This window comes from Schistocerca nitens, chromosome 2, assembly GCF_023898315.1.
Source record: "Schistocerca nitens isolate TAMUIC-IGC-003100 chromosome 2, iqSchNite1.1, whole genome shotgun sequence".
NCBI lineage: Eukaryota > Metazoa > Arthropoda > Insecta > Orthoptera > Acrididae > Schistocerca > Schistocerca nitens.
In genome coordinates this window covers 683,167,634-683,192,728 of record NC_064615.1, presented here as the reverse complement: position 1 = coordinate 683,192,728, position 25,095 = coordinate 683,167,634, and the positions used below count along the sequence as shown (strand labels likewise).

At 38.8% G+C, this 25,095-nt stretch overlaps 2 protein-coding genes across 5 annotated transcripts in view; both read left to right on the top strand.

Moving 5' to 3' along the window:
- The first annotated feature begins 17,975 nt into the window (after positions 1 to 17,975).
- On the top strand, positions 17,976 to 18,425 carry LOC126235247 (uncharacterized). The gene has a single exon (XM_049943978.1). It carries the CDS (start codon positions 17,976 to 17,978, stop codon positions 18,423 to 18,425), a length of 450 nt encoding a protein of 149 aa, XP_049799935.1.
- Positions 18,426 to 21,359: 2,934 nt separating this feature from the next.
- Positions 21,360 to 25,095, top strand: part of LOC126236821 (mitochondrial dicarboxylate carrier-like) — an 85,047-nt gene continuing 81,311 nt past the window's right edge. Inside the window, exons 1-2 of one of the 4 annotated variants that reach the window (XM_049946421.1) lie at positions 21,360 to 21,381; positions 23,342 to 23,449. In XM_049946421.1, the coding sequence (XP_049802378.1) occupies positions 23,345 to 23,449 (105 nt within the window). In that variant the 5' untranslated portion in view covers positions 21,360 to 21,381; positions 23,342 to 23,344. Of the gene's footprint in view, positions 21,382 to 21,641; positions 21,766 to 21,823; positions 22,133 to 23,341; positions 23,450 to 25,095 lie in introns of those variants that run through there. The other 3 variants (XM_049946420.1, XM_049946418.1, XM_049946419.1) reach the window with 3 other exon arrangements.

Below are 25,095 nucleotides of genomic sequence, written 5' to 3'. Positions count from 1 at the left end.
GTTGAAGAGGAATAAATGTCCTTAATATGTGCAATCGTATATACATGTTCAAAGAACACAACTGGGAAAAAACTTTCACTGGCAAAAAAAATGCTTTCAACTGAAAGTGTTCAACAAACCATAGAAATTAAAAAACTTTCTGCAGAGGAAAGGAGTGAAACAATAAATGTCAGTTTGGAATGGAATCAATAGGAAGTACAGGAACGCCAAACCAAAATGGCTGCAGGAAAAATGTGAAGCAATCGAAAAGGAATGGTAGTCAGAATAACAGGTTCAGAAGACAGAAATGTCAAAACAACTTTCGGTTAAATTAAAAGCAAACGGTGACAATGTTTCTACTGCTAAAGGGAGTCCATGGGCCAATACAGAAAAGAAAATGGACTTGTGAAATGAAATGGAAACTCTACCATACACAGAATATGGATGACAGTAAAACTAAAAAACAAAAGTAATGAGGAGTGACAAAAATAAGATAAGCAACAGAACTAACATGAAATTGGTAATAACAAAGTAGATGAAGTGAAGAATTTCTGCTACATTGAAAGCAAGCTAATGTGTAACAGACAAAGGAAGCAGGAAATAAGAGACAAAGAAGGTATCAACACAGGCTGTCATTTGAGAAAGAAATTTTTAAGGAAGCCTCACCACATTAACTAGTCAGATGAACAATGATCTAAAAAAAGGATGGAAAAATCTCAGGCAGAATGAGAATTTGATAACCACTCCTTGGGTCCTGAGGCCTTGTTCAATTTGAGCGATTTCAATTATTTCTTAATGGTACGAAAACTAATACATATAACACCTGTCATTGCAGTGAGGAGAGAATTAGAGAGGAGAATTATTCCTGGACACTACATAGGTTTTATTTTACTGCATTCTGTTTCAGTGCCTGTGTCATCCATGAGTTATTAGTTGTGGCACCTGCCAAAACCTGAATCTCTGATGGTGTTTTGAAATGCAGGTGGTATTTGAATGATACTGTTTGGTGGTGTGGGACTGTTATTGGTGCCAGAGATGGATCTAGCCTATCCATATGCAAACACGACCTTGGCACCATCAGCTGCTGTTGAAGTTATGTTGACTAGTGGATCCAGCTCTGGTACCCATTGCGAAAAATTTGTCAGGAAATTAATTTTGTTTTAGAATCCACACAAACATTTAGTAGACTCTTCAGTTATTCCCATATATACAACACTAAAACATATGGTTAGTAATTTAATTTTAAAAATAGTGATAACATTTATGGAAAATCTACTTTCTGACCTTTGACATTCTTAAAAATGTCTGCCAATTTCACTAATTGAATTTCAAAATAAAGGAGGACCTATTAAACAAGTGTGCCACAACCTTTTAGAAGCCTGTCACTCTTATAAAACACATCTGTTGCCAGTCTTGATACGTGACATTAAAGTACTAATATAGTAACTTTCAATACGAATCAAATTGGCGCCTGCAATCAGCTGCAGTACTTGATTTGCATCCATAGACAGGGTCACCTGTGAGTAAAGCTACAAAATTAAAACAACTTTTCAGATTTAGTCACATCGAGGCAAAAAGTGTCACTTGAGTGAGACAGTGAGAGCTACATGTTTCCGCACACAACATCTGTATCTACATACAAACTCTCAAACCACTGTGAAGAGTATGGCAGAACATTACTTGCATACTAGAAAAAATACTGATATATTTTAAGAAAGCTCATTAAATGTCAAGGAGTATGTATGACTTGACAGAAATTATTAATGCGGATAATAACATTAAAACTATACGGCACACAGTAAAATAGCAGACAGGATAGGTAGTCATGTACAAGATATCATAACAATTAAACTAAATAACAATTTTGTGACTGATAATTCACAAGTTGCAAGTACTTTTAACAATCAATTTCTAAATGTAGCAGCAAAAATAGGATTAAATGGTTGAACTGAAGAAGCAAGAGAATATATTAAAAGTGTCTTCCACAAATCTTAATCAACTAGAAGTAGCACTAACATCCTTAACTAAATTAACGTAATTTTAAAAATTCTAAAAAACCAAAGCTCATTGCATTGATGGAATTTCAGACAGAATTCTAAAAAGTTTCTCTACCTTAGTAAGTAATGACTTTATATATATATATATATATATATATATATATATATATATATATATATATATATATATATATATGTAATGCATCACTGACATAGGAAATTTTTCCATACAGATTAAAGTAGGCTACTATTAAATCTCTCCATAATAAAGATGTCATGAACGATTTAAATAATTATTACCTAGTTTCCTCATTCACATCTTTTCCCAAAATATTCGAAAAGGTACTCTAGTCAAGAGTAGTCTCACATTTAGGTAGAAATAATTTATTTAGCATTTCATGGTTTGAATTCTCAAAAGGTTGCTTGGCTGAGAATGCTATTTATACGTTCAATCATCAAATATTACAAGGATTAAATTAAAAAAATATATAGGCAGTAAGTATTTCTGTGTAATCTTTCCAAAGTGTTTGATTGTGTAGATCATGTTAGTGTCTTATAAAAACTTAAATTTTATGGAATTGATGGCTTTACAGACAACTGGTTTGGATTATACTCACAGACAGGATGCAAAAAATTGTGCTGAATAATTCAAACAACATTGGAAGTGTGAGTGAGGAGGAACAACAAAACAGATTCTGATAGGTTTTGGCTATGTGTGCACTGCTATTCCTTATGTATGTGAATGACCTTCTGGTTAACATTCAATAAGTGGAACTGGTACTTTTGCAGAGGATCCTAGTGTTATAATTAATCCCATTATTAAGAAAGCCGCAGAAAAGATAAGGAATGTTTTCAAAGAATTATTAAGTGGTTCCCTGTAAATATACTCTCTCTAAATTTGGAAAAAACACACTACATTCCATTCTGTACAACAAATAGCCATACCAAGAATCATTGTAGTACACAAACAGTGGTCAGTAAGGGTAGAATGCTCCAAATTTTTGGTATAAATATTGATATAAACTTCGACTGGAAGAACAATATTACTGAGCCTGTAAAACAAATAAGTTCATCTCCATTTGCTCCTCGTATAATTGCTAGTCTTGGAACCAAACAAGTCAGCCTCCTGATATACACTCCTGGAAATGCAAAAAAGAACACATTGACACCGGTGTGTCAGACCCACCATACTTGTTCCGGACACTGCGAGAGGGCTGTACAAGCAATGATCACACGCACGGCACAGCGGACACACCAGCAACCGCGGTGTTGGCCGTCGAATGGCGCTAGCTGCGCAGAATTTGTTCACCGCCGCCGTCAGTGTCAGCCAGTTTGCCGTGGCATACGGAGCTCCATCGCAGTCTTTAACACTGGTAGCATGCCGCGACAGCGTGGACGTGAACCGTATGTGCAGTTGACGGACTTTGAGCGAGGGCGTATAGTGGGCATGCGGGAGGCTGGGTGGACGTACCGCCGAATTGCTCAACACGTGGGGCGTGAGGTCTCCACAGTACATCGATGTTGTCGCCAGTGGTCGGCGGAAGGTGCACGTGCCCGTCGACCTGGGACCGGACTGCAGCGACGCACGGATGCACGCCAAGACCGTAGGATCCTACGCAGTGCCGTAGGGGACCGCACTGCCACTTCCCAGCAAATTAGGGACACTGTTGCTCCTGGGGTATCGGCGAGGACCATTCGCAACCGTCTCCATGAAGCTGGGCTACGGTCCCGCACACCGTTAGGCCGTCTTCCGCTCACGCCCCAACATCGTGCAGCCCGCCTCCAGTGGTGTCGCGACAGGCGTGAATGGAGGGACGAATGGAGACGTGTCGTCTTCAGCGATGAGAGTCGCTTCTGCCTTGGTTCCAATGATGGTCGTATGCGTGTTTGGCGCCGTGCAGGTGAGCGCCACAATCAGGACTGCATACGACCGAGGCACACAGGGCCAACACCCGGCATCATGGTGTGGGGAGCGATCTCCTACACTGGCCGTACACCACTGGTGATCGTCGAGGGGACACTGAATAGTGCACGGTACATCCAAACCGTCATCGAACCCATCGTTCTACCATTCCTAGACCGGCAAGGGAACTTGCTGTTCCAACAGGACAATGCACGTCCGCATGTATCCCGTGCCACCCAACGTGCTCTAGAAGGTGTAAGTCAACTACCCTGGCCAGCAAGATCTCCGGATCTGTCCCCCATTGAGCATGTTTGGGACTGGATGAAGCGTCGTCTCACGCGGTCTGCACGTCCAGCACGAACGCTGGTCCAACTGAGGCGCCAGGTGGAAATGGCATGGCAAGCCGTTCCACAGGACTACATCCAGCATCTCCACGATCGTCTCCATGGGAGAATAGCAGCCTGCATTGCTGCGAAAGGTGGATATACACTGTACTAGTTCCGACATTGTGCATGCTCTGTTGCCTGTGTCTATGTGCCTGTGGTTCTGTCAGTGTGATCATGTGATGTATCTGACCCCAGGAATGTGTCAATAAAGTTTCCCCTTCCTGGGACAATGAATTCACGGTGTTCTTATTTCAATTTCCAGGAGTGTATTTTGCATATTTCCACTCAATAATGTCTTGTGAAACAATTTTTCTGGGGTAATTCATCACTTAGAAACGAAGTATAGACAGCACAAAAGCAATCTGTTAAGAATAATTTCTTCATTTGTATGGCCATAGTGTGCATAGTTGCTTTATAATTTTTGGACTGTCGTTGCAACTACAAAAATGCGTGATTTTTTCGCCAGACGCGTTTCACTTTATTGAAGTAAAGCATCATCAGTTGTCTGTAATTAAGTTGTTTACATTTAGATTTGCTTTTTAGATCGAGATACAGTTTGTTAAGAATATGTTGATTTGTACTTATGGTGATTTTTCAGCTGATTTCTTGCTTACATTGGGTAATGCGGTCTGGTAGCACATCGATGTTTTTCTGTTTTTGACAGTGATTATTTTCGTCAAATTTTTAGATGTTATGCAGCACTACGCATTTCGCAGACCACACTTTTATGCACACCACTGTATTCTGTACAAAAAGAAACATAATACAGTGATGTCCATAAAAGTATGGTGTGCGAAATGCGTAGTGCTGCAGAACATCTAAAAATTTGACGAAAATTATCAGTGTCAGAAACAGAAAAACATCAATATGCTAGCAGAGCGCATTTCCCGATGTAAGCGAGAAATAAGCCGAAAAATCACCGTAAGTACATATCAACCTATTCTTAACGAACTGTTTCTCGATCTAAAAAGCAAGTCAAAATGTAAATAGCTTAATTACAGACCACTGATGATGCTGTACCTCGATAAAGCGAAACGCGTCTAGTGAAAAAATCACGCATTTTTGTTCAGAATAATAAGTGGTGTTAAGCCATGGTCGTCAAGTAGTACTAGATTAGATTACATTAGATAAATACTTGTTCCATAGATCATGAATACGACGCTTCGTAATGATGTGGAACGTGTCAGGTTAATAATAGGTGTCTGTACAAGATATTACATTAGACAAAATATTGCATGACACTAATGTTTAAGTTAGTTTTTTTCCCCTCCCTTAATTTATATCTAATAATTCAGCCAATGAGTAGAAGGAGTTGTTATCTAGAAATTCTTTTAATTTAGTTTTAAATGTTGGTTGACTATCTGTCAGGCTTTTGATGCTGTTTGGTAGGTGACCAAAGACTTTTGTGGCATCATAATGTACCCAAAGTCAGATTTAACCCTGCATAGTGAAGATCATCCTTTCTCCTGGTGTTATAGCTATGCACACTGCTATTACTTTTGAACTGGGTTGGATTATTAACAACAAATTTCATAAGTGAATATATATACTGTGAGGTTACTGTGAGGATCCCTAGATCCTTAAATAGATGTCTGCAGGATGACCGTGGGTGGGCTCCAGCAATTATTCTGATTACACGTTTTTGAGCAATGAATACTTTTCTACTCAACGATGAATTACCCCAGAATATGATGCCCTACAATAGCAGTGAATGAAAGTAGGCATAGTAAGCTAATTTACTGAGATTGTTATCACCAAAATTTGCAATAACCCTAATAGCATACGTAGCTGAACTCAGACGTTTCAGCAGACCATCAATGTATTGCTTCCAGTTTAACCTCTCATCAATGGACACACCTAAAAATTTTGAAAATTCTACCTTAGCTACAGACTTCTGTTCAAAGTCTATATTTATTACTGGAGTTGTGCCATTTAGTGTACGGAACTGAATATACTGTGTTTTATCAAAATTTAAAGAGAGTCCGTTTGCTGAGAACCACTTAATAATTTTATGAAAAAGATCATTTACAATTACGTCACTTAGTTCTTGGTTTTTGGTTGTTATTACTATACTTGTATCATCAGCAAAAAGATCTAACTTTGCATCTTCATCAATGTGGAATGGTAAGTCATTAATGTATATCAAGAACAGTAAAGGACCTAAGACCGAACCCTGTGGGACCCCATACTTGATAGCCCCCCAGTTTGAGGAATCAGCTGTTGTTTTAACATTACATGAACCACTTATTTCTACTTTCTGCAGTCTTCCAGTTAAGTATGAATTAAACCATTTGTGCACTGCCCCCATCAAACCTTAATGATTTAGCTTATCTACAAGAATTCCATGATTTACACAATCAAAGGCCTTTGTGAGATCACAAAAAATACCAATGGGTCATGTCCGATTATTGAGAGCATTTAATATTTGATCAGTGAAAACATATATAGCATTTTCTGTTGAAAAGTCTTTCTGAAAACCAAACTGACATTTTGTTAGTACTTTATTTCTACAAATATGGGAGGCTACTCTTGAATACATTACGTTCTCAAAAATTTTTGATAGAGCTGTCAGAACAGAGATTGGGCGATAGTTGTTGAAATCCGACGTATCCCCCTTTTTATGCAATGGTTTTACAATGGCATATTTCAGTCTATCAGGGAAAACATCATGCTCCAAAGAGCTATTACATACGTGGCTGAGAATCCTACTTATCTGTGGGGAACAAGTTTTAAGTATCTTGCTGGAAATGCCATCAATTCCGTAAGAGCTTTTACTTTTCAGTGAGTTTATTATTTTACTGATTTCAGTTGTTTCAAACTGCACAGGTATGGCCTCTTCTATTAGAAGCTTGCCTCTTCTAGTGAAGATCTAGATCCTATTTTCTCCACAACATTTAAAAAATGATTATTTAAAATATTTTCAATTTCTGATTGTTTGTTAGTACACTTGTCATTCAGTTTTATGGCACTAAAGTCTTCCTGTGCTCTTGGTTGCCCTGTTTCCCTTTCAATAATATTCCAAATTGCTTTAATTGTATTATCAGAGTTACTGATCTCAGACATGATACATATGCTTCTGGACTTTTTAATAACTTTTCTTAGTACCGCTCAATAGTTTTTATAATATTGAACAATTTTGCGGTCAGTACTCCCTCTTGCTGTTAGATACAGTTCACTTTTACGGTTGCAAGATATTCTTATTCCTTTAGTTAGCTAAGGTTTTTTATATGTTTTCTTGGAATTATGTTTAACTATTTTCTCGGGAAAACAATTTTCAAATACCCTTAAAAATGTATCGTGAAATAAGTTATATTTCAAGTTTGCATCGGGTTCCATATACACTTCATCCCAGTCTAGCTGCTTTAGGCTTTCCCTAAAGTTTGCAATATTTATATTGTTAATTGAACGCATTGTTTTGAAATTCTGATTTGATATACTGCATGGAGCTATGTCATGTACTGTAATTAGCTGTGCACCATGATCTGAAAGACTGTTCTCAACAGGATAAGCATTTATGTCCTTAAACTTATCTTGGTCTATAAAAAAGTTATCTATCAATGTCCTGCTGTTCTTTGTTATCCGAGTAGGAAAATAATGATGGAGCTCAAATTGAAAGAACTGAGTAATACTACAAGGTCATTCTTCCTATTACACTCTTTCAGGGAATCAACATTGAAATCCCCACAAATGATGATTTGGTTCCACCTGTCTGACAGATAGCACAACAAAGCATCCAAGTTTTCTAGAAATGGCTGGAAATTCCCTGAGGTGGACCTATACACTGTTACAATTATGAAAGTGCCATCATTTAGTTTTAGTTCATTGGCACATGCTTCCATATGTTGCTCTACACAAAATTTTTAGTTCTAAATTTTTTACACTGTGGAAGCTTTTGACATATATGGCAACTCCTCCTCTCATCATATTATCTCTACTTACATGTGCAGCTAATTTATACCCATTGATGCTAACCTTTTGCATATCAGTGACAATGTGATGCTCAGAGAGGCATAGTACATCTATTACATTCTCAGTTTCTATATCTTCTAAACAAAGCAGAAGCTCATCAATTTTATTCTTCAATCCCCCAATATTTTGATGAAATATACTAACATTATTTTTCACTTTACTTTTGTGAGTATCTTGAACTTTTTTAACATCTTTAGTACTTGCCTGGCTGAGTTTCCCACTACTACTTATTCAAGGAGTTAAGATTTTAACTGCATTGTTATGATACATACGTTCGCTAACGAAATTCGTCATAAATGATCCATCACAATTTGACAAGAACAGTGATGACCATACCTACGATACTATAGAGAAAAAGAACCTTTATTACCTGTAGGCAGCTGCAAAACGCGCGGTAATTCTGCGCTGCCTCGCTCTTTCCACAGTCCAAACAAATGCATACACTCGTTGTAAAGGAAAGGCGGTTGAAAATGAAAGTACATGATTGGTAAAAGTGATCTGTATTTAGACACTACATTGCAAGACACAGTTATAGGTGCGTGCTCGCTGCTTGGCGGTCACGGCCCGTCTCCTTTGTCCTGGCCAGTTCTGGCCGTGCATTGTGTGGTTGGCCGGGCAGAAAAAAAATCTTACCTGTGACGAGTGTCTGATCGCTGCTGCGCCCTTTTGTGCCTGCACAAATACAGAACATTCCCCTCTCATTGGCCACTGTTTTCAGATGTGCTGCTTGCACTGCTGGATGAGCTGCCTTCTTGACAACCTAGATGATGGCTCTGAAAGCAAGCCTGGCTCTGGGACCACCAATAAGAAAATGGCCCAGAGTAATGTATGAGAATTCATCTGGGTTGTCAGGAAGTTGTGTAATGGGTCGGGAATTCTAACATGCTTCAGTTTGTAACAGAAGTGTGTATAATTCTTCAAATGTCAGCACTTGGTTTCCCAAGACTCTCTTCAAATGTGTCTTGATGGATTTTACGTCTGCTTTCTACAGACCGCCAAAATGTGGGTCATGAGGCGGGATAAAATGCCAGTGTATACCATTCTGCGATGCATAGTTCTGGATTTGTGTTGTGTGAAACTGACAGCTGAATAGTTTATGCAGTTTACTCTGCTCATTCCTTGCACCCACAAACGTTTTCCCATTGTCACTGTAAACGTTTGTGCAAACGCCTTATCGTGAAATGAATCTTCGAAGAGCAGCAATGAACGCTAGGGAGGACAAATCAGTGACAAGCTCGATGTATTCTGCCTTTGTTGTCATGCAAACAAACAAGGCAATGTAGACCTTTGTCCTAGCTTTGCTCCTCTTTTCTCCATTCCTTACGTGTAGTGGCCCTTCATCGTCAACCTCACAATTAAGGGAAGGTCTGCTTTGCTCTACACGCAAAGCAGATCTGCTCCCACCATGTCTTCGGGTCATCTGGTAATGTCGTGTCCCATTCTATTTGTCTTTCCCAGACGTGTGCAGAAACACGTTGCAAGTCACTATCACTGGTACCAGAAGTCCCAATGAATCGAATATGGAGGCAACCCAAAAAAGTATACGTCATTTAGTCCAGCTTGCATCACTAGCTAAGAACTGGTAGGTATCACTATAAGGATACCACAACAGACCCGAAGTCTTCACTATTTCTTGCTGCTCGTTGCCCAGACTCCATGGTATTTGCACTTCATGATGTTCAGGTAGGATGGTTCCCAGGAGTCTTGAATCGTCTGCACACCATTTACGAGGAGGAAACCCTCCACTGTGAAGTAATCTAATAAGCTCTTCCTGCAGACTGAAGTGCCTCCTCTATGGTGTCAGCTCCGCTCAAAACATCGTCTAAATAAAAATCCCTTTCTAATGTGTTTGCAGCCCTTGGATATGTTGTTCTCTCATCTTCTGCTAGTTATTATAGACGTCTTGTTGCTAAAAAGGGCGCTGCTGCTCGTACCATAAGTGACTGTTGTTAAACGATAAGCCTTGATTGGTTCGTTGGGAGACTCACGCCATACAATTCTTTGTAGGTCTTGATCTACCTTTCCAACTTCAAACTGTCTACACATTTTTGTAAAATTCAGCAGTGAAAGCATATTTGTCTGTTTACAACCACAGGACAATTGCATATAAGTCATCTTGTACAGTTGGTCCAATCATCAAGATGTCATTGAGAGAACTGTTTGATGATGTCTTTGCTGAGGCATTAAACACTACTCGAAGTTCAGCAGTACTGCTTGGTTCTTTAAGCACTGCGTGATATGACATGTAATACGTGCAGTTCTCCATATTTGTGGTCACCAGTTCCATATGACCCAAACCTTCATATGCTCTTATGAAACTGACATACTGTGCCCTTAATGCTGGTTGTCGCTGTAGCCTTCTCTCTAAGCGTTGTAAGCAGCATGTAGCATTATTTACAGACCCTCCCAGTCCTGCATGATTATCTTTCACTGGTAGTTTCACCACGAATCTACCCTTTGCATTCCCCTAAATGATTTTCGCAAAATCCTCCTCACATAAAAAAAAAAATCACTCTCCTTTTGTGTGCACAGAAACAGACTTCATTTCTTCTTGCAGCCAGAACCTTTCGACCTGAATGTTAAGGTTAGCATTGCGTGTAAGGCACGACAGGACTCTTCAAGCATTGGATTTAACTGAATGAGGAGGTATCTTTCCTGACGCAATCCAACCAAATGATGTTTCTTGTAAGGTTGGGTGGTTATCCCTTTTCAGTTCGCCAGGCTGCGATACATCAAAAAAGATCCATGTTCCAAGCAGAAGATCAGTCTCACAAGGTTTGTTAAATGATGGATCTGCTAACCTTACGTGCTTAGGGAGCATGCCCTGCATTTGTTCACCTTCCCATTTTTGTTGGCGATGTTTACAAGTGCAGTAGATAATAATACTTCCGCACGTTGGTGGTCTCCTTTCACTGTCTGGTATGTTGCTGTTGTTGTACATCCGTTTCTTAGTTTCTACTATCACTATTACTTGCTTGTTCCTTGTGTAATAATGTGTTGTAGTTCTTGTTACCAATGCGGCAGTTGCCAGCATGGCATTCCTTCTGCCTGTTATTCGAGCCCAGGCATTTGAAACAAAGTCTTTGTCTGTTCACGAAGTCTATTCTGCTAGCAATGTCGCTCTACTTGAACTTGGGACACCTACTTAGCTTATGCACCAAGTTACAGAACGCACGGTCGGGAGCAGTCGCGAGAAATGTACGCTGAGAACTGTACCCTTCTGCCTTAGTATGCTTTGCGGCCGGCTGCTGGGACTTGGGCAGCATTTTGTTTGGATGAATGAGTATTAACGTCTTTCTAAGAATGCCACCAGATCTTTCAGACCAGGAAATGTGGTGTCAGCTCTTTTACATTCCCACTGTTTCCTCAGAGTCGCACTAATGCGATCTAACAAAATGTACGAGAGCAATATTTCATGCAATGGAATGCTGACCTGCATTACCTCAATCGCGTTCAGATTTCTCATTAGCTGATAAATTAACATATGTAAGTCCTTAGCAGATGGAACTTTCAAAAAATGGTTCAAATGGCTCTGAGCACTATGGGACTTAACTTCTGAGGTCATCAGTCCCCTAGAACTTGGAACTACTTAAACCTAACTAACCTAAGGACATCACACGCATCCATGCCCAAGGCAGGATTCGAACCTGCGACCATAGAGGTCGCGCTGTTCCAGACTGTAGCGCCTAGAACCGCTCGGCCACTCCGGCCGGCTGATTCAACTTCGACGTTGGGCAGATTCAGAAGTTCTTTTACAAGCAGATCAACAATTAACTTGGGATTGTTGTACCTTTGAACGATTAAATCCCATACAATCTTCCCAAAGTTACTTTCTGTAACCAAGAAGTTTTCAACCAGCTTACGAGGTTCACCAAATACACATGACAATAAATAAGAATATCAGTGGACATCATAATGCCTTAAAGGTACCGAAGAAAGGCATGAGTTTTCCTATGCGACCATTGAATTTTGTTAATGAAATTGCTGGGAGCTTTATTTCACCTGCACTGCATGAACTTGCAGACTTTGGTGGTAACACAACATTTGACTGGAGCTGTGTCGCTATCTTTGATTCTAAATCTAAGCACATGTCTTCAAATGACTCTGTGTCATGAGATTCTTCTACATTGGTAATCTCTGAGTCTGGATGTCGTTGTATTCATCTTTGCTTGTAGTTAGCAGTGACTGCATTACACTGATGTCGTTGAGATTCGATCCTTCATGAAGGCTATTAACAAATGTGGAGAGTCTAATCACTTGTGACTTGATTACTGCTCTTTTCTTAATTAAATTTCGTTTCTCGACAGGATCCATGTTTCAGGAGATTAGCACAAATGGTAATAGATTAAGGAACTAGAACCAGGCTGCTCACAGAGCAGGATGATGGTACCTGTAGTGCGCTGACTGGGCTGCAGCTGCTGGCAGAGACGGTGACAGATGGAGCTCACTGATGCACTGGTGTCGTGTAGTCCGTACTGCTTGGCTGTGTTACGACGTCTGTTGGCTTGAGGTGCACTTCACAACACGATTTTTGCGGCGTTTGTACCTTGGAGAGCTGTAGTGTGGACGTCTGTCACTGCTAATGCATGAGGGAAATGCAGAGCATATGCTAACCTCGGTGAATCACACAGAAAGCCACGATAACTGGGTACTCGTAATTCGCGGTACGTGCGAATCAAAGCACATAACTTTTTGTGCTGGAACATGTTCGAATAGTTGTATCCAGCCTGGAGCACCAAAATGTAGGCAGCCGCAAAACGCGCCGTGCTTCTGCACTGCATTGCTCTTTCCACAGTCTAAACGAATGCACACACTCGATGCAAAGGAAAGGTGGTTGAAAATGAAAGTACATGGCTGGTAAAAGTGGACTGTATTTAGACGCTACATTGCGAGACACAGTTACAAATGCGTGGGCGCTACTTTGCGGTCACGGCCCGTCTCCCCTGTCCCGGCACTGTGTCGATGGCCAGGCAGAAAAAATTCTTACCTGCAGCAAGTGTCCAGTCGTTGCTACGCCCTTGTGGCACAGTACACAAATACAGAACAATTACCCATTATTCAAGCTGTCAGTGGCTGGAAAGGATTTTATGGCCTTATTGACATAGTAATAGAAAAAGTACAGAGTTAATTTGTTCATTATAAAAGAATAATTGAATTATTTACATTTCTGTGATATGAATGTGTGTTCTGTGTTCTTTCAGACATGTCCATCATATTAGCCCCTTTCCTTTCCTTTGTTTTCTCTCCCCTCGAACTTCAATTTACATAGTATTCACATTTCACCAATATTAAATCATATGTTTGAACAGGTTGTATTGACGTTGTGTAAACAGTTAATGTTATAGACAAGCAGCAGTTCTCTAAAATACTTCCAGTGAAATGAAAGATGCTTGTTGCTAAACTTTAATGGAACTAACTTCAGTGGCGAGCAGTGATCATTCAGATAGTAAAGCACTAAATATAGTAAATCAGTAACATATACATCGATTAAAATTATCAATTAATAATGTAATTATAATTTTTATAATTTTAAGTAAACAATAGCAAATCAAGGGCCAGGCTCGTCTTGATAACACTCACAACTGGTAATATTTTAAATTAAAGGAATAAATGTTAAAGTTCGAAATCACAACTGATAACAGTTTAAATTAAAAGCACAGGTAATGAAATAGTTAGACCTAATGTTAATGTATAATCCTACAAACCGACATTAATAGAAAAAGCTTCTTTTTGGCTTCAAACTCACCCCTGACTCTTTGGTACATCACCTCTGCAAGATCAACGAAATTGAATTTCCGTTCTTATCTCCTAGGAAGCAAATATGGCGATGACTTACTCAAAGAAATAGTCGTTCTTCCTGAATTCTTCTACTAGGTGAGCTTCAACTGAAATAATTCCAAGCTAAGATACTCTCTCTTATGCAGCAGAATTCTTAATGCAGCTTTTGATTCTATTCAGCACTGAAATTGACCTTCCTACTGAAGATGTACTCACAGGGATTGTATATGGTAATGACACTAAAAATTAAAATGTTGAAAACTTCGTTTAGCTTTGAATTAGAGATCAGTAATTTTGCAAGTTCGCTCATGGCTTTATTTCTAAACAATTCATTACAGTACACTACAGTCAGCTCATTTTTTTTTCAAATCGAATGTCATCAAATAATTTTCCATATGCATCTAAGAGACTTTGGAAGCTGCTCTCAGAGGACTGGTTGGAATATCGTCCATAGTTTGCATGCGACAATAAATTTAAAAATTTCAGTTTAGAATAATCTTGAAACCTTAAACCCAAGTAGATATCAATGTTATCAGACAGTTCTCAATAGATGTGTTTGCAGCTGATACTTTTCCTCTTTGAGGGTTCTCTTGCAGGAGACACGGTTTCTTAAAATATTGTTCTCACTTGTCGCAGAGTATAGCTACGAGGCAGTGAGTTTCTTGGATTTTTTGTTCACAGTACAAAATATCGCTTACTTGGTTATGTAGGATGCTGTGCAACACATTGGCGAAGCTAAATATTTAGTCAAATGTGTTCAAGAGAAAAACAAATGTGAAACCTTCAATAAGTGCCAAAAAGCCATTAATTGATGCTAAAACATCTGAATTAATTTCTCGAGGATTTTCTAGCATTGCGCTAAAAACATCTGGCTCTGCACACAGTATATACCAATATTGATGAATAATTTTATCACACTAGACAGATGTGTGTGAAATGATGTTGGACAGACATGTGGAAGATAATGTTACAAATATTTATCGAAAAATTTAACATGTTTGTAAGTTCTTGAAAAACAAGGTGCAGGTTCATTAAGTGAACTAAAGCATAAATTGCCAGAAAAATTGCAGCACCCACCATGGACCTTGTTCACTAGCAGCTGGATGTAATATGTGCATACTGAGGGCTAGTGTTAATTATTCACTTGTCATGGTCATCTGCAAACAGATGACGCTCAGGAGGCCAACCTGTGAACCCCCTGTTTCGACTCAGCAGGAGTAACTACTGCATTTAGAGGTGAACAGTGTTTGTAACATTCATTCTAGGGTACCACTATGCCCAGTCAAAAGCATGTATTCCTACTGAACAGCTTCAGCCATTTGAGCACAGTCACACTGTGAGCCTGCAGGAATCTGGATGGATATGTAGATGGATTGCTGCACACGTTGAGCGCACTGTATCAGTGGCTTGTCGCCGCATTTAGCAGTGATCTGCGGAGCGTACCTTCACCCATGGCTCAAGATCTGGACTTCCACACACTACAGGCGCATGTCAAACACTATGCATTATGCGAGCAGCAGTGGCTAACAAAGCCTCATCCCGTGACAAAATCCAGGCACATGAAGCACCTGCTGTGTCGCCATGGGCTCTTGGGAACTGTCTGTTTGCAGCTGGACTAAGATCACTTGCGCCTCTGGCCAGGCTACCCCAACTAGGATGGCTACTCGTGTGTCATGAAAGAGTCGAGTGGACAGTGGACTGACACACTATTGTCATCAGTTATGAGTAGTGGATGTACAAGTGCATGGCATAGACCTGATGATCCGCCTGTTCTAGAACACATTCGTCCACAACACATGGTTCCTAAACAAGGCTTCATGCTGTGCATGGCCATCAGTTACAGCTTGGCGGCAACATTTGGTGTTTTCACAGGATCAAGTAACCGGAGCCTGTTACATTTCACAGGCTGTTATTATTATACTACTGCCATTTCTTTGACAGGAAGCTGATGTGCTTTTCGAGCAGCACAATGCATGTCCACATACAGAAACTGTTACACAACATTCTGTTTATGGTGTATAACTACCACAGCCCGTAAGATCATCAGACATCTCGCCAACTGAACATGCATGGGACTTGATGAAGTGGGAACTTACGTGTTTTCTACGGCCTGCAAGACCCATCCCTGATTTGTAACAAAAGACACAAGATGTTTGGAACAATCTGTTGCAGAATACCATTTGGAATCTTTATGATCATTTGAAAGGGAGAAGAATGTTAGAAGGGAGTGCACTGTGTATTGATGCGACTGTTTAGGCACCATTTTCTCAGGCATATATTTTTCATTTGGTCGGAATTTGTTACCATGTAGTGCTACAAAGATGAACTACCTGTCACATCACTTGTTTATAAAATTACATTGTACTTAAACGCATTGCATTTTTTTCCAGCAGTTTATTTTGCACTTCACTATTTGGCTAGTACTTCGAGACAAAAAGAGATTTAGTACATGTGCTCAACACTGAAAAAATATGGCTTCAGAAAATGTGACTTATAGTTTTTGCTTAAACCCCATACAGATTTCCCACCATAGTCACTATTATGTCAAACATTTGAGCCATCAATTTTTCATTAAATTCGAATCGTTATTAAGAAGTGCTACATAAGTACAGAAATAGCCTGAACGTATTTGTTACTATTTACACCACATCACGCCAACAATCTTTCCTTTGTCTGTACTTCATATACATAACGTGGAATAATAGAAAACTGTGCTTTATGCATCACATCTGATGTTTGATCAACCATGACTGCTACAAAAGGAACATCCACAATTTCCTGCTTTATAGTAGGAACAGTATGGACTGTATCAGATAATTCTGAATTTGGATTAAAAAAATTGCCATAAACTTTAAATTCGAAAACTCACTATCATCAGATTTGTTTAGGTGGGGTAGAAGTCCTTGGAAGAACAACTCTTGGGCACTTTGTGTTGGTTGGTCCAAGGCTTTCAACATTTTTAGTTCAACTTCATCTGGGCAGCGGCGTTTTCTATGACGAGTATTGTTTTCATTGCTTTCGATTTCCTCCACAAATGATTGTTGAGGTTGCTCATCATCAGCATCTCCATCATCATTGATAACACTACTATCCTCAAAACTTTCTACAACTTCTCTGGACTGGTACAGTTTATTCAATAACTGCATTTGGTCAGCATAGACGTAGTTTTTAATGTCAGGTCCGCCAGTACCACTTTTATTGCATTGTTTCAGCTTTTTCTTCCATTTTGAGAATGCATCATGAAGATTGCCCCATCTCTTCGTTACTGCTTTTCCCGAAACAATGATAAACAAACTCAGTAATCCGAGTGTGGATTAACTGAGTTGCGGATTAAATTCAAATTGTGGGAGACATACCAAGTAATAGTTGTGTAAGTTAATTGTACATGTGATCTCTTTACGTTAGGAACTTTGTCAGGATGTCGTTGAAGTGCTGAATTGTAGATGGATTAGAAAAACTAAAGCGATGTCATTCGTATATTACTATATCATATTTACCATGGACTATTGCTGCTAAATTGAAACAGGTAATTTTTTCCAGGTACCTTGCAAGTGTGTGCACCTTTACCTATCTGCATTACTACTTCAGAATTGGCATTTCTACTGCAAGAAAAATAGTAAAAGAAGTGTGCAAAGCTGTTTGGTCAGTAACGAAGACATAATGTGTACCTGGACTTTCCAAAGATAAATTTGAGTCCATTGCTTCTGATTTTGAAAAAATGCAAATTTTCTGCATTGCATAGCTGCTGTATGTTCACATAATTTGCCCAACAAGAAGTGGATCCATGTATTTTAATTACAAAGGCTATTACCCTGTAGTATTAATGGCAGTAGCAGATTCAAAATATAATTTTGTGTATGTTAACGTTGGAAGTTTTGGCAAAGATTGCGATCCCTCGTTTTCCAAGTAATCTGCTCTTTGGCAGTTGGTATTGACTAACACACTACAACTACCTGAAGAAAAATGTTTACTGAAAACAGAATCTCTGAAAGTTTCCTACTACTTTGTCAGAGAGAAGCATTTGGCCTTCAGAAGCATTTGATGCGGCCATACAGTGGAACACATTCAACACTAGAAAAGAGGATATTCAATTATCGTTTGTGTAGAGCTCGGCGTCATGTCGAGTGTGCTTTTGGAATATTGAGCAACACATGGCGTGTCTTCCACAGGCCTATAAATGAATATCCTGATTTTGCAGTTGACATTATCAAAATGTACGTTGTTCTTCACAATTTTGTTTGTGATCAGGATGAGTGTTTGCCAGAAGATACTATAACAATCACTGGACTGGAAAATTTAACTGGAGAGCCCACAGTACAAGATGAGCTTCAAGCTAACAATGTTCAAAATATATTAATAAAATATCTTGTGTCAACTATTGGGACTGTTCCCTGGCAAATGGGTAAGATATGAGTAATATGAAAGCCGAATTACTCTTGATAATTACAGTAGTAACTTAAAGGCACCCTCACCCCCATTACCTTAGCCACAGTGTTAACTATTTGTTATGTATGTGTATATAACAAATAGAGATAAAGCTGGAACCGTTTTTACTGTAAGGGAAATTTAATTTATAGATGGCTGTTATTAATAAAACTTTTTCAAGATTTTCTATGTCCAGTATATCAAAGTGAAGAGACTCATTTTTACCTTAATTATATTCTGGTTTTATTTACTTTTATATTCGAACATTTTAATCTACTTTACTTTAATAGTACTTACAGTATTTTTAATAAAAATTATTATGCTATGCGATGATTATCAGACATACATGCCAAGACTTTAAAGAAAAAAGTATCATATATTAAAAAATTATAGCGATAATACAAATGTTCGGTTTGGTTGCCCTTAAATTATTTTTAACATGAGCTACAACAAGTTTTTTATTTGCATAATATCATATGACAAATATAGAAGACATGATTTAAAGAACAAATAAAGTTGGAAACATAGTATGCTACTTACCAAATGCATTTTTTCTTTGCTCTCCATTTCCTCGAAATCCTGATTCAGTTCGCAGCAAACTTGTCTCCATACATCTCTTGTCGCATTTCTGTCTTTAAAGGCGTCTATAGGTTTGTCCCACAAAGCTGGTCTTTCTTCCACTAGCGAAATAAGTGTATCAATGTCTATCTCGTAACCCACTGGAAACATGTACAGAACTTACTGCCGAATTACTATTTTATATTTTACTCGTATACACACAAAGTCGACTGTACATCGAGAAAGTACCACGAGAACTTAGGAGGGAGGACGGCCGGTAAACAATCGGTGAGTGTGCAAGCTCCTACTTGATCACGTGGGCCACTGTATTCCCGACACCGGGACGGCGCCGGTGGTCTATAGTGGCAATGACCGGTTGCTAACCGACTTTTTTACGGTGCCGACCCGTGGTCGGCCAGTGTGCAAGCTCCAATACTCTTCAGTGGTTCACTACCGGAATGTGGATGTCCGATATTTTAGCAGCCGACCAAAATCGGTGTGTGTGCAACTAGCCTTACTCTGTATTATATCCTTCTGAACAAGGGTGCTCATACTGGGAGGCAACCCCCTGGTCTTGCCCCCCTCGCCCGTCCGTCCCCGCCTGTGAAACTACTGTATGGGTGCCATTGCGACAGCGCTATGCATCGGTTGTGGCAGAAAAACACGCACACCATCTATGACCAACAGAAGTGCGAGCGAAAGTCTGTTACTGTCCAGATAAGCATATAGTATATGTTGCTTTAGCTTGGCTCACAATGCTCTATGAATAATGTAACGCAATAAACGTATTAGTTCTGTGTGTTTCATACAAATTTAACGGTTTTATCTCGATGTTGTTGATTAACTGTGTGATTACTTACTTTATATATTGTTACAGTTATTATTACCGAAGCAGTGCCTCAGTTGTTTCGCCAGAATGTACTCCATTGATTAACTTAGAAAGCAGTTTCTACCAGCCATCTTCTTGCTCCTGCTACCGTGTTATTAAACCCATAATCTATATATCACAGCTTGTCTGGGTCTGATTTAGCAGCGAATTACATTTTCAACGATAGGTCTCAAGTGCCAATCGTTGTTCTTTAGTTACGTACATACGGTTCCTCATTCCTCGTGCGAAATCGCGGACGCTCGAGAATGCACAACAAACTGTGTAAAGAACGGGTGGGCGTTCTCGCGCCCACACGTTGCCTCATTGCTCAAGAAAGCTAGGGACCCGCTTCTATGCTTGGAAGTTTGTTCGGCGTTCATTGTGATGAAAAGTCGACAGAAAAAGAAAACACAAAGGAGTGTCTAAATAACAGAGGTGTGAGAAATACAAAATGACGACAAAGACTCGTTTGCAAATTTCAGAAGGAAATTTTCTGTATGAGAAACAGCAGCGATAAGGTTGGCAATAACATGTCTTTTCCTTAACCGGTGACTTACATACCGCTTCGGACTATTTATTTCGCATTTCAAACAAAGCATTTCAGCGACTACTCCTGAAACTCAGAAATACTTAAGGGAGATTCTTAGTCGTTATATTAAGGTTAATTACCTTTCAGTGCTTCATTTGTATATTGTATAAAAATGTTGTTTACATAACAGTAATCTTGATAAAATATATGTAGATTAAACGTCCTCAGATTCGACGATTTTGGGAATTTCATAGACGACAGAAACCACTAGAACGAAGTAGCTGTGCTATTAAGCTGCCATAACATGAATATTCGTCCACAGTTTTCATACATTTCTGGCTCATTCCTCATTCCACTTAGAAACTTACTGTATTTTCTTCTTTACAGTAATATGATCGGAAACTCTTCTATCTAATACTGAACGCTCAGTGCATCACATCTCAAATTTTTATCGAAAGAATCTTTAGGAGTGGCATTTCATGCAAGTTTTCTTTGTAATTTAAGGTACTTCCCTTGGAGTCAACAGACATTATTACACATAAATAGCTCAACACACGACACAATGAAATACATATGGGCCACAGCTTACTGTCTTCTGCTGAAAAGCGCAGAGATTTCCACCGAAGACGGGAAGCAATGCGCTGTTTCGCACGGCCTCATTTCCAGGAAATAACGCATGCAAAAATGCGCATGAGTAGTTGCGCTGTTAGAAATTTATGCTCAAAGCTGAACAGAAACAAGGCACCGTGTGCTCGTCCCTTTATTGAAATCTGTCATAGTTCGATTACAACAACAATGGTCAGTTCGATATTTTTATGTTGCCAAAAAACTTCGTCATAAACTATTTGCTCATATGAAAAAAAAAAAACATTATGAAGTTATAGCTAATATCTTCCGCAACCCCACATGTCAGCTTGAACAAGTAGTCCTATCGCCCGTTGAAAAGGAGCAATTAACAATCACCGTTGACGGATATTCATGTATATGAAGTAGGCAGTTTTGTCATACTCAAACCAATTATAAATTTCATATTATGTTACAGAAGTGTTACCATCAAATTGTACTGGCTTAAAGCTTTTCTAAAGTAAAGACGCTATCTTGACATGAGTCCAACGATGCAAAGTAATGGACAAATATTTTCTAAATGAAAATTCTGTTGTTTAGATAAGATAAACAATTCGTACGGTATATAAGTTTAGAGGCAGAACATTAGATTAATTATTGGATACTAGGAATGTAAGAAAATGAGATGACAGCCCCAGACTAAACTCCTCTTTCGATGAAGAGTGCTACAAAGGAATCAACTTTCAAGATTTATACGATGAAGCCTACAGCAAACTGTTGACATCTTTCGCGATAATACGAAATATCAAGTATCTATATAGTCTTCACAATTACTTGTGTCCTAAAGTGGAATCTTGGAGATAAGATAAGATTAATGCAAATATGATGGCCATAATGTCCTCTGGTATCGCTGTGTCCTTGTAAACAATAATTGAAAGAAACTGGAGATTATTCACGGTAAACTCGTGATCACTTCCATTCCCTCATTCGTCGAAAGGAGGTGAAACATCTCAACAGTAGCTAATATTAGCTACAGTACACACGACATAAAAGTGCCAGTAAATACACGGTATTTTCTAGATATGATTCAGTAAGAAGCATGGTGGTAAACGCGAGCCGTCGGTCAGTCACTGTTTTTGGCTTGAACATCTTTGCTTAATAAATGTGGCGAGCAAGGTATGTTTGTTTACATTGCTGATGAAACTGAATAAAACACGTGTCATCTGCATGCCCAGTAAATGATTTCAAAATGGGGCAGTGCTACTACAAATGAAAAATAATTTCCTTCCGTTGCCACAGAAGCAGTTGAAATCACAGACTGTTATTAGTCGCTTTGAAAGCTTGATAGTTTTGTTATTACTAGTGGGATGGTTTTAGTCTTGTCAGTCCGGAGGATTGCCTTGCAGCAGTAGATTAATATGCCCTACTTGCATACTTATTTTCGGAAAGGAGTTTGCATTTGTTGGACGAATGACGTTCGGGTATCAAGGTTTAGCTTTTTAATGGTTGTCCGAAAACTTAGGCAAATGTCGGAATAATTCCTTGGAAAGGATACAACCGATTACTTCCCCATCCTTGCCTTTGATACCTTTTTAGTATTTTTTGATTGTTAAAGGCTGTTAATGAAAACAGAATACAGGCCTATGAGTGTGAAGTTTGACATACATAAAGCTTCACTGTTGAGAATTATGGAAATCGTATTACTTATTTTGGATTCCGGATGACCTTACCTCATCACATTCCTATTTCCTCATCTCAAAATTTTTGCTTCACGCAATACTCATTAATGATTGTGATATTCCCCCTTAAGCATTCCATGGTCAGATACAATGGATCATTCTGTGCAAACATCTTAATTTGTATTCCAATAAGCCTAAAATAAAATGAACAATATTAATAACGAAGAGGGAGGAAAATAGAGAAGAAAAATGCCATTCAACATTTGAAATAAATGAAATTAATATGTAAGATAAAAATCTTAGGTTCGTGTTAACAGTCAATAGTGCTCCGAACCATGTTAATGTGTGGCCATAATGCATATAAAATTACGAAAAGTTCATGTGATTTGGATGTAGCAGAGCCTGTAGATTCTGCTCAGTTTTTCATATTTCATTTTATATTAGTTTTGTTTTGGTTATAAGGTGAGATAGTTCAATCACTATTCAGAATGTTAGAACTTTTTGATTGTTATTTCTTTATTTCAAAACTGAATTTCCATGTGGACCAACAGGCAAGTAATTTCATTGATCCTTCCTTTTGTAAAAGGAAACAGCCATAACAGTTGTGTTGTTTTTATTGTTTATCTGTTTGAGATATTACCTTTGTGATGTGTCTTGTACTTTGCTACAACTACATATATCCAACGACTGTCTCTGTTGTCTACAGATAATGATGCGGAATACAGGAGAAGAAAGGCGTATCGCTACGTGGTGGATGGGTGGTGTTGCCTCAGCTGGTGCTTGTTGCTTCACGCAGTGCCTTGACACAGTGAAGGTAGGTCTTAATCTGTTACTGTGCATTCTTTAGCAGTATGGAATTGGATTAAGTAACTCCTTGCCACATTTATATACTGTGGAGAATAATAAAAAAAAATTGAGGGAAGAGGAAAGTAGCAGAGGAGTTAGGAATGTACATCCCAACAGTTGCATAATATATCCTTCATTTCTTATTAAAACTTGTAAAATGTGTATATATGTGAAAGAATCAATGTTTTACATCAAAACATATGAGAAGGATAAGCTAAAAATGAATTTATCATTGCACCTGTATTTTATTTGCTCAGGTACAGTACTCTTATAGGTTAAAGAAGAGACCATCTTGCTATAATGGAGGAAGAAAGATATAAGAAACAGGAAAAGGCAAATAACGTACAGTCAGTTAACCATGTAGGATCTGACGATTTCACCATATTTCAGATAGAGAGGTTTGCTAAATGGAGAAGTACATATCACAAATAACATAACAACAAGAAGTTTATAAAGTTTATTTGTTGGAAGAAATACATATTGAAGTGCTTTATCACAACACATTGATAAAGCAATTAGGAACTAACTACATTCCTAATGATACTGGAGCTGAGTGGTCAAACATTAAAATGCAATAAAGAAAGCAGTAGACAAAGCATCATAAAGGAAGGTGTACATTAAGGATTAAGGGTTAAAATTTTTGTCCCAAGAAGTTGAAGTAGCCAAGGGTATGTATGATGTAACAGATGAACTCTTTTCCAACCAATCACAATATTTATAAAAGAAATAAAAATTATTCTAAAAACAATTCTGAGAGCCACTTACCAACAAGCCTCAGGTTGTTATGTTAGTAACACATAAGATGGTATTCATGGAGAGCCACTGTCATATAAAGCCATGAAAACACAAAACAAAAATAGACACAATTTCTTTAAATATCACTGAGTAAGAAGTGATAAAACACCTTTTCTTCCATAGGGTACAAGTATTAATATGAGTGAAGAAAAAATGTCTGTTATGGCATAATTTGACTGAGGGGCTGAATTAGTTTATTGCCACACGGGATTAGCCGAGCGGTCTAGGGCGCTACAGTCATGGACTGTGCGGCTAGTCCCGGCGGAGGTTCGAGTCCTCCCTCGGGCGTGTGTGTGTGTGTGTGTGTGTGTGTGTGTGTGTGTGTGTGTGTGTTTGTGTGTTTGTTTTAGTTGATTGGACACACCAGAAACCATGGGTGTGGAGGGAAGGATAACTAGGTGAGACTAAATGAAATAACTATGGAGGAGTTGATTTTAGTATTGAAAACTATTGAAGAATGGGAAAGCAGCAGCCTTAGACAGTAGTAATTCGGGGCAAATTAAATATCCCAGAAAACTTTTACACAGTAAACTATTAAACCTTTATAATTTATTGGAAGCCGAATATTGCTGCCACTGTTTAAGTAACCAAATGTGAAAGTGGTCTCAAAAAATTTGCCACTGGTAAGCTGTTCTCCTAAGGCACCATTAGACTCGCTTAACAAAAAGGAAAGAAAAAACAGTACAAAACAAGACCTCATGTGCTGGCAAGGGAGACCGGAAGTCTGTAATTACTGAACAGGTACCACAAGTAAAATTGAGCTAAGCAGACAGCCAGGAGTGAAGTATAGCCGATGAAATAGGAGTGAAAGCAGTCAGG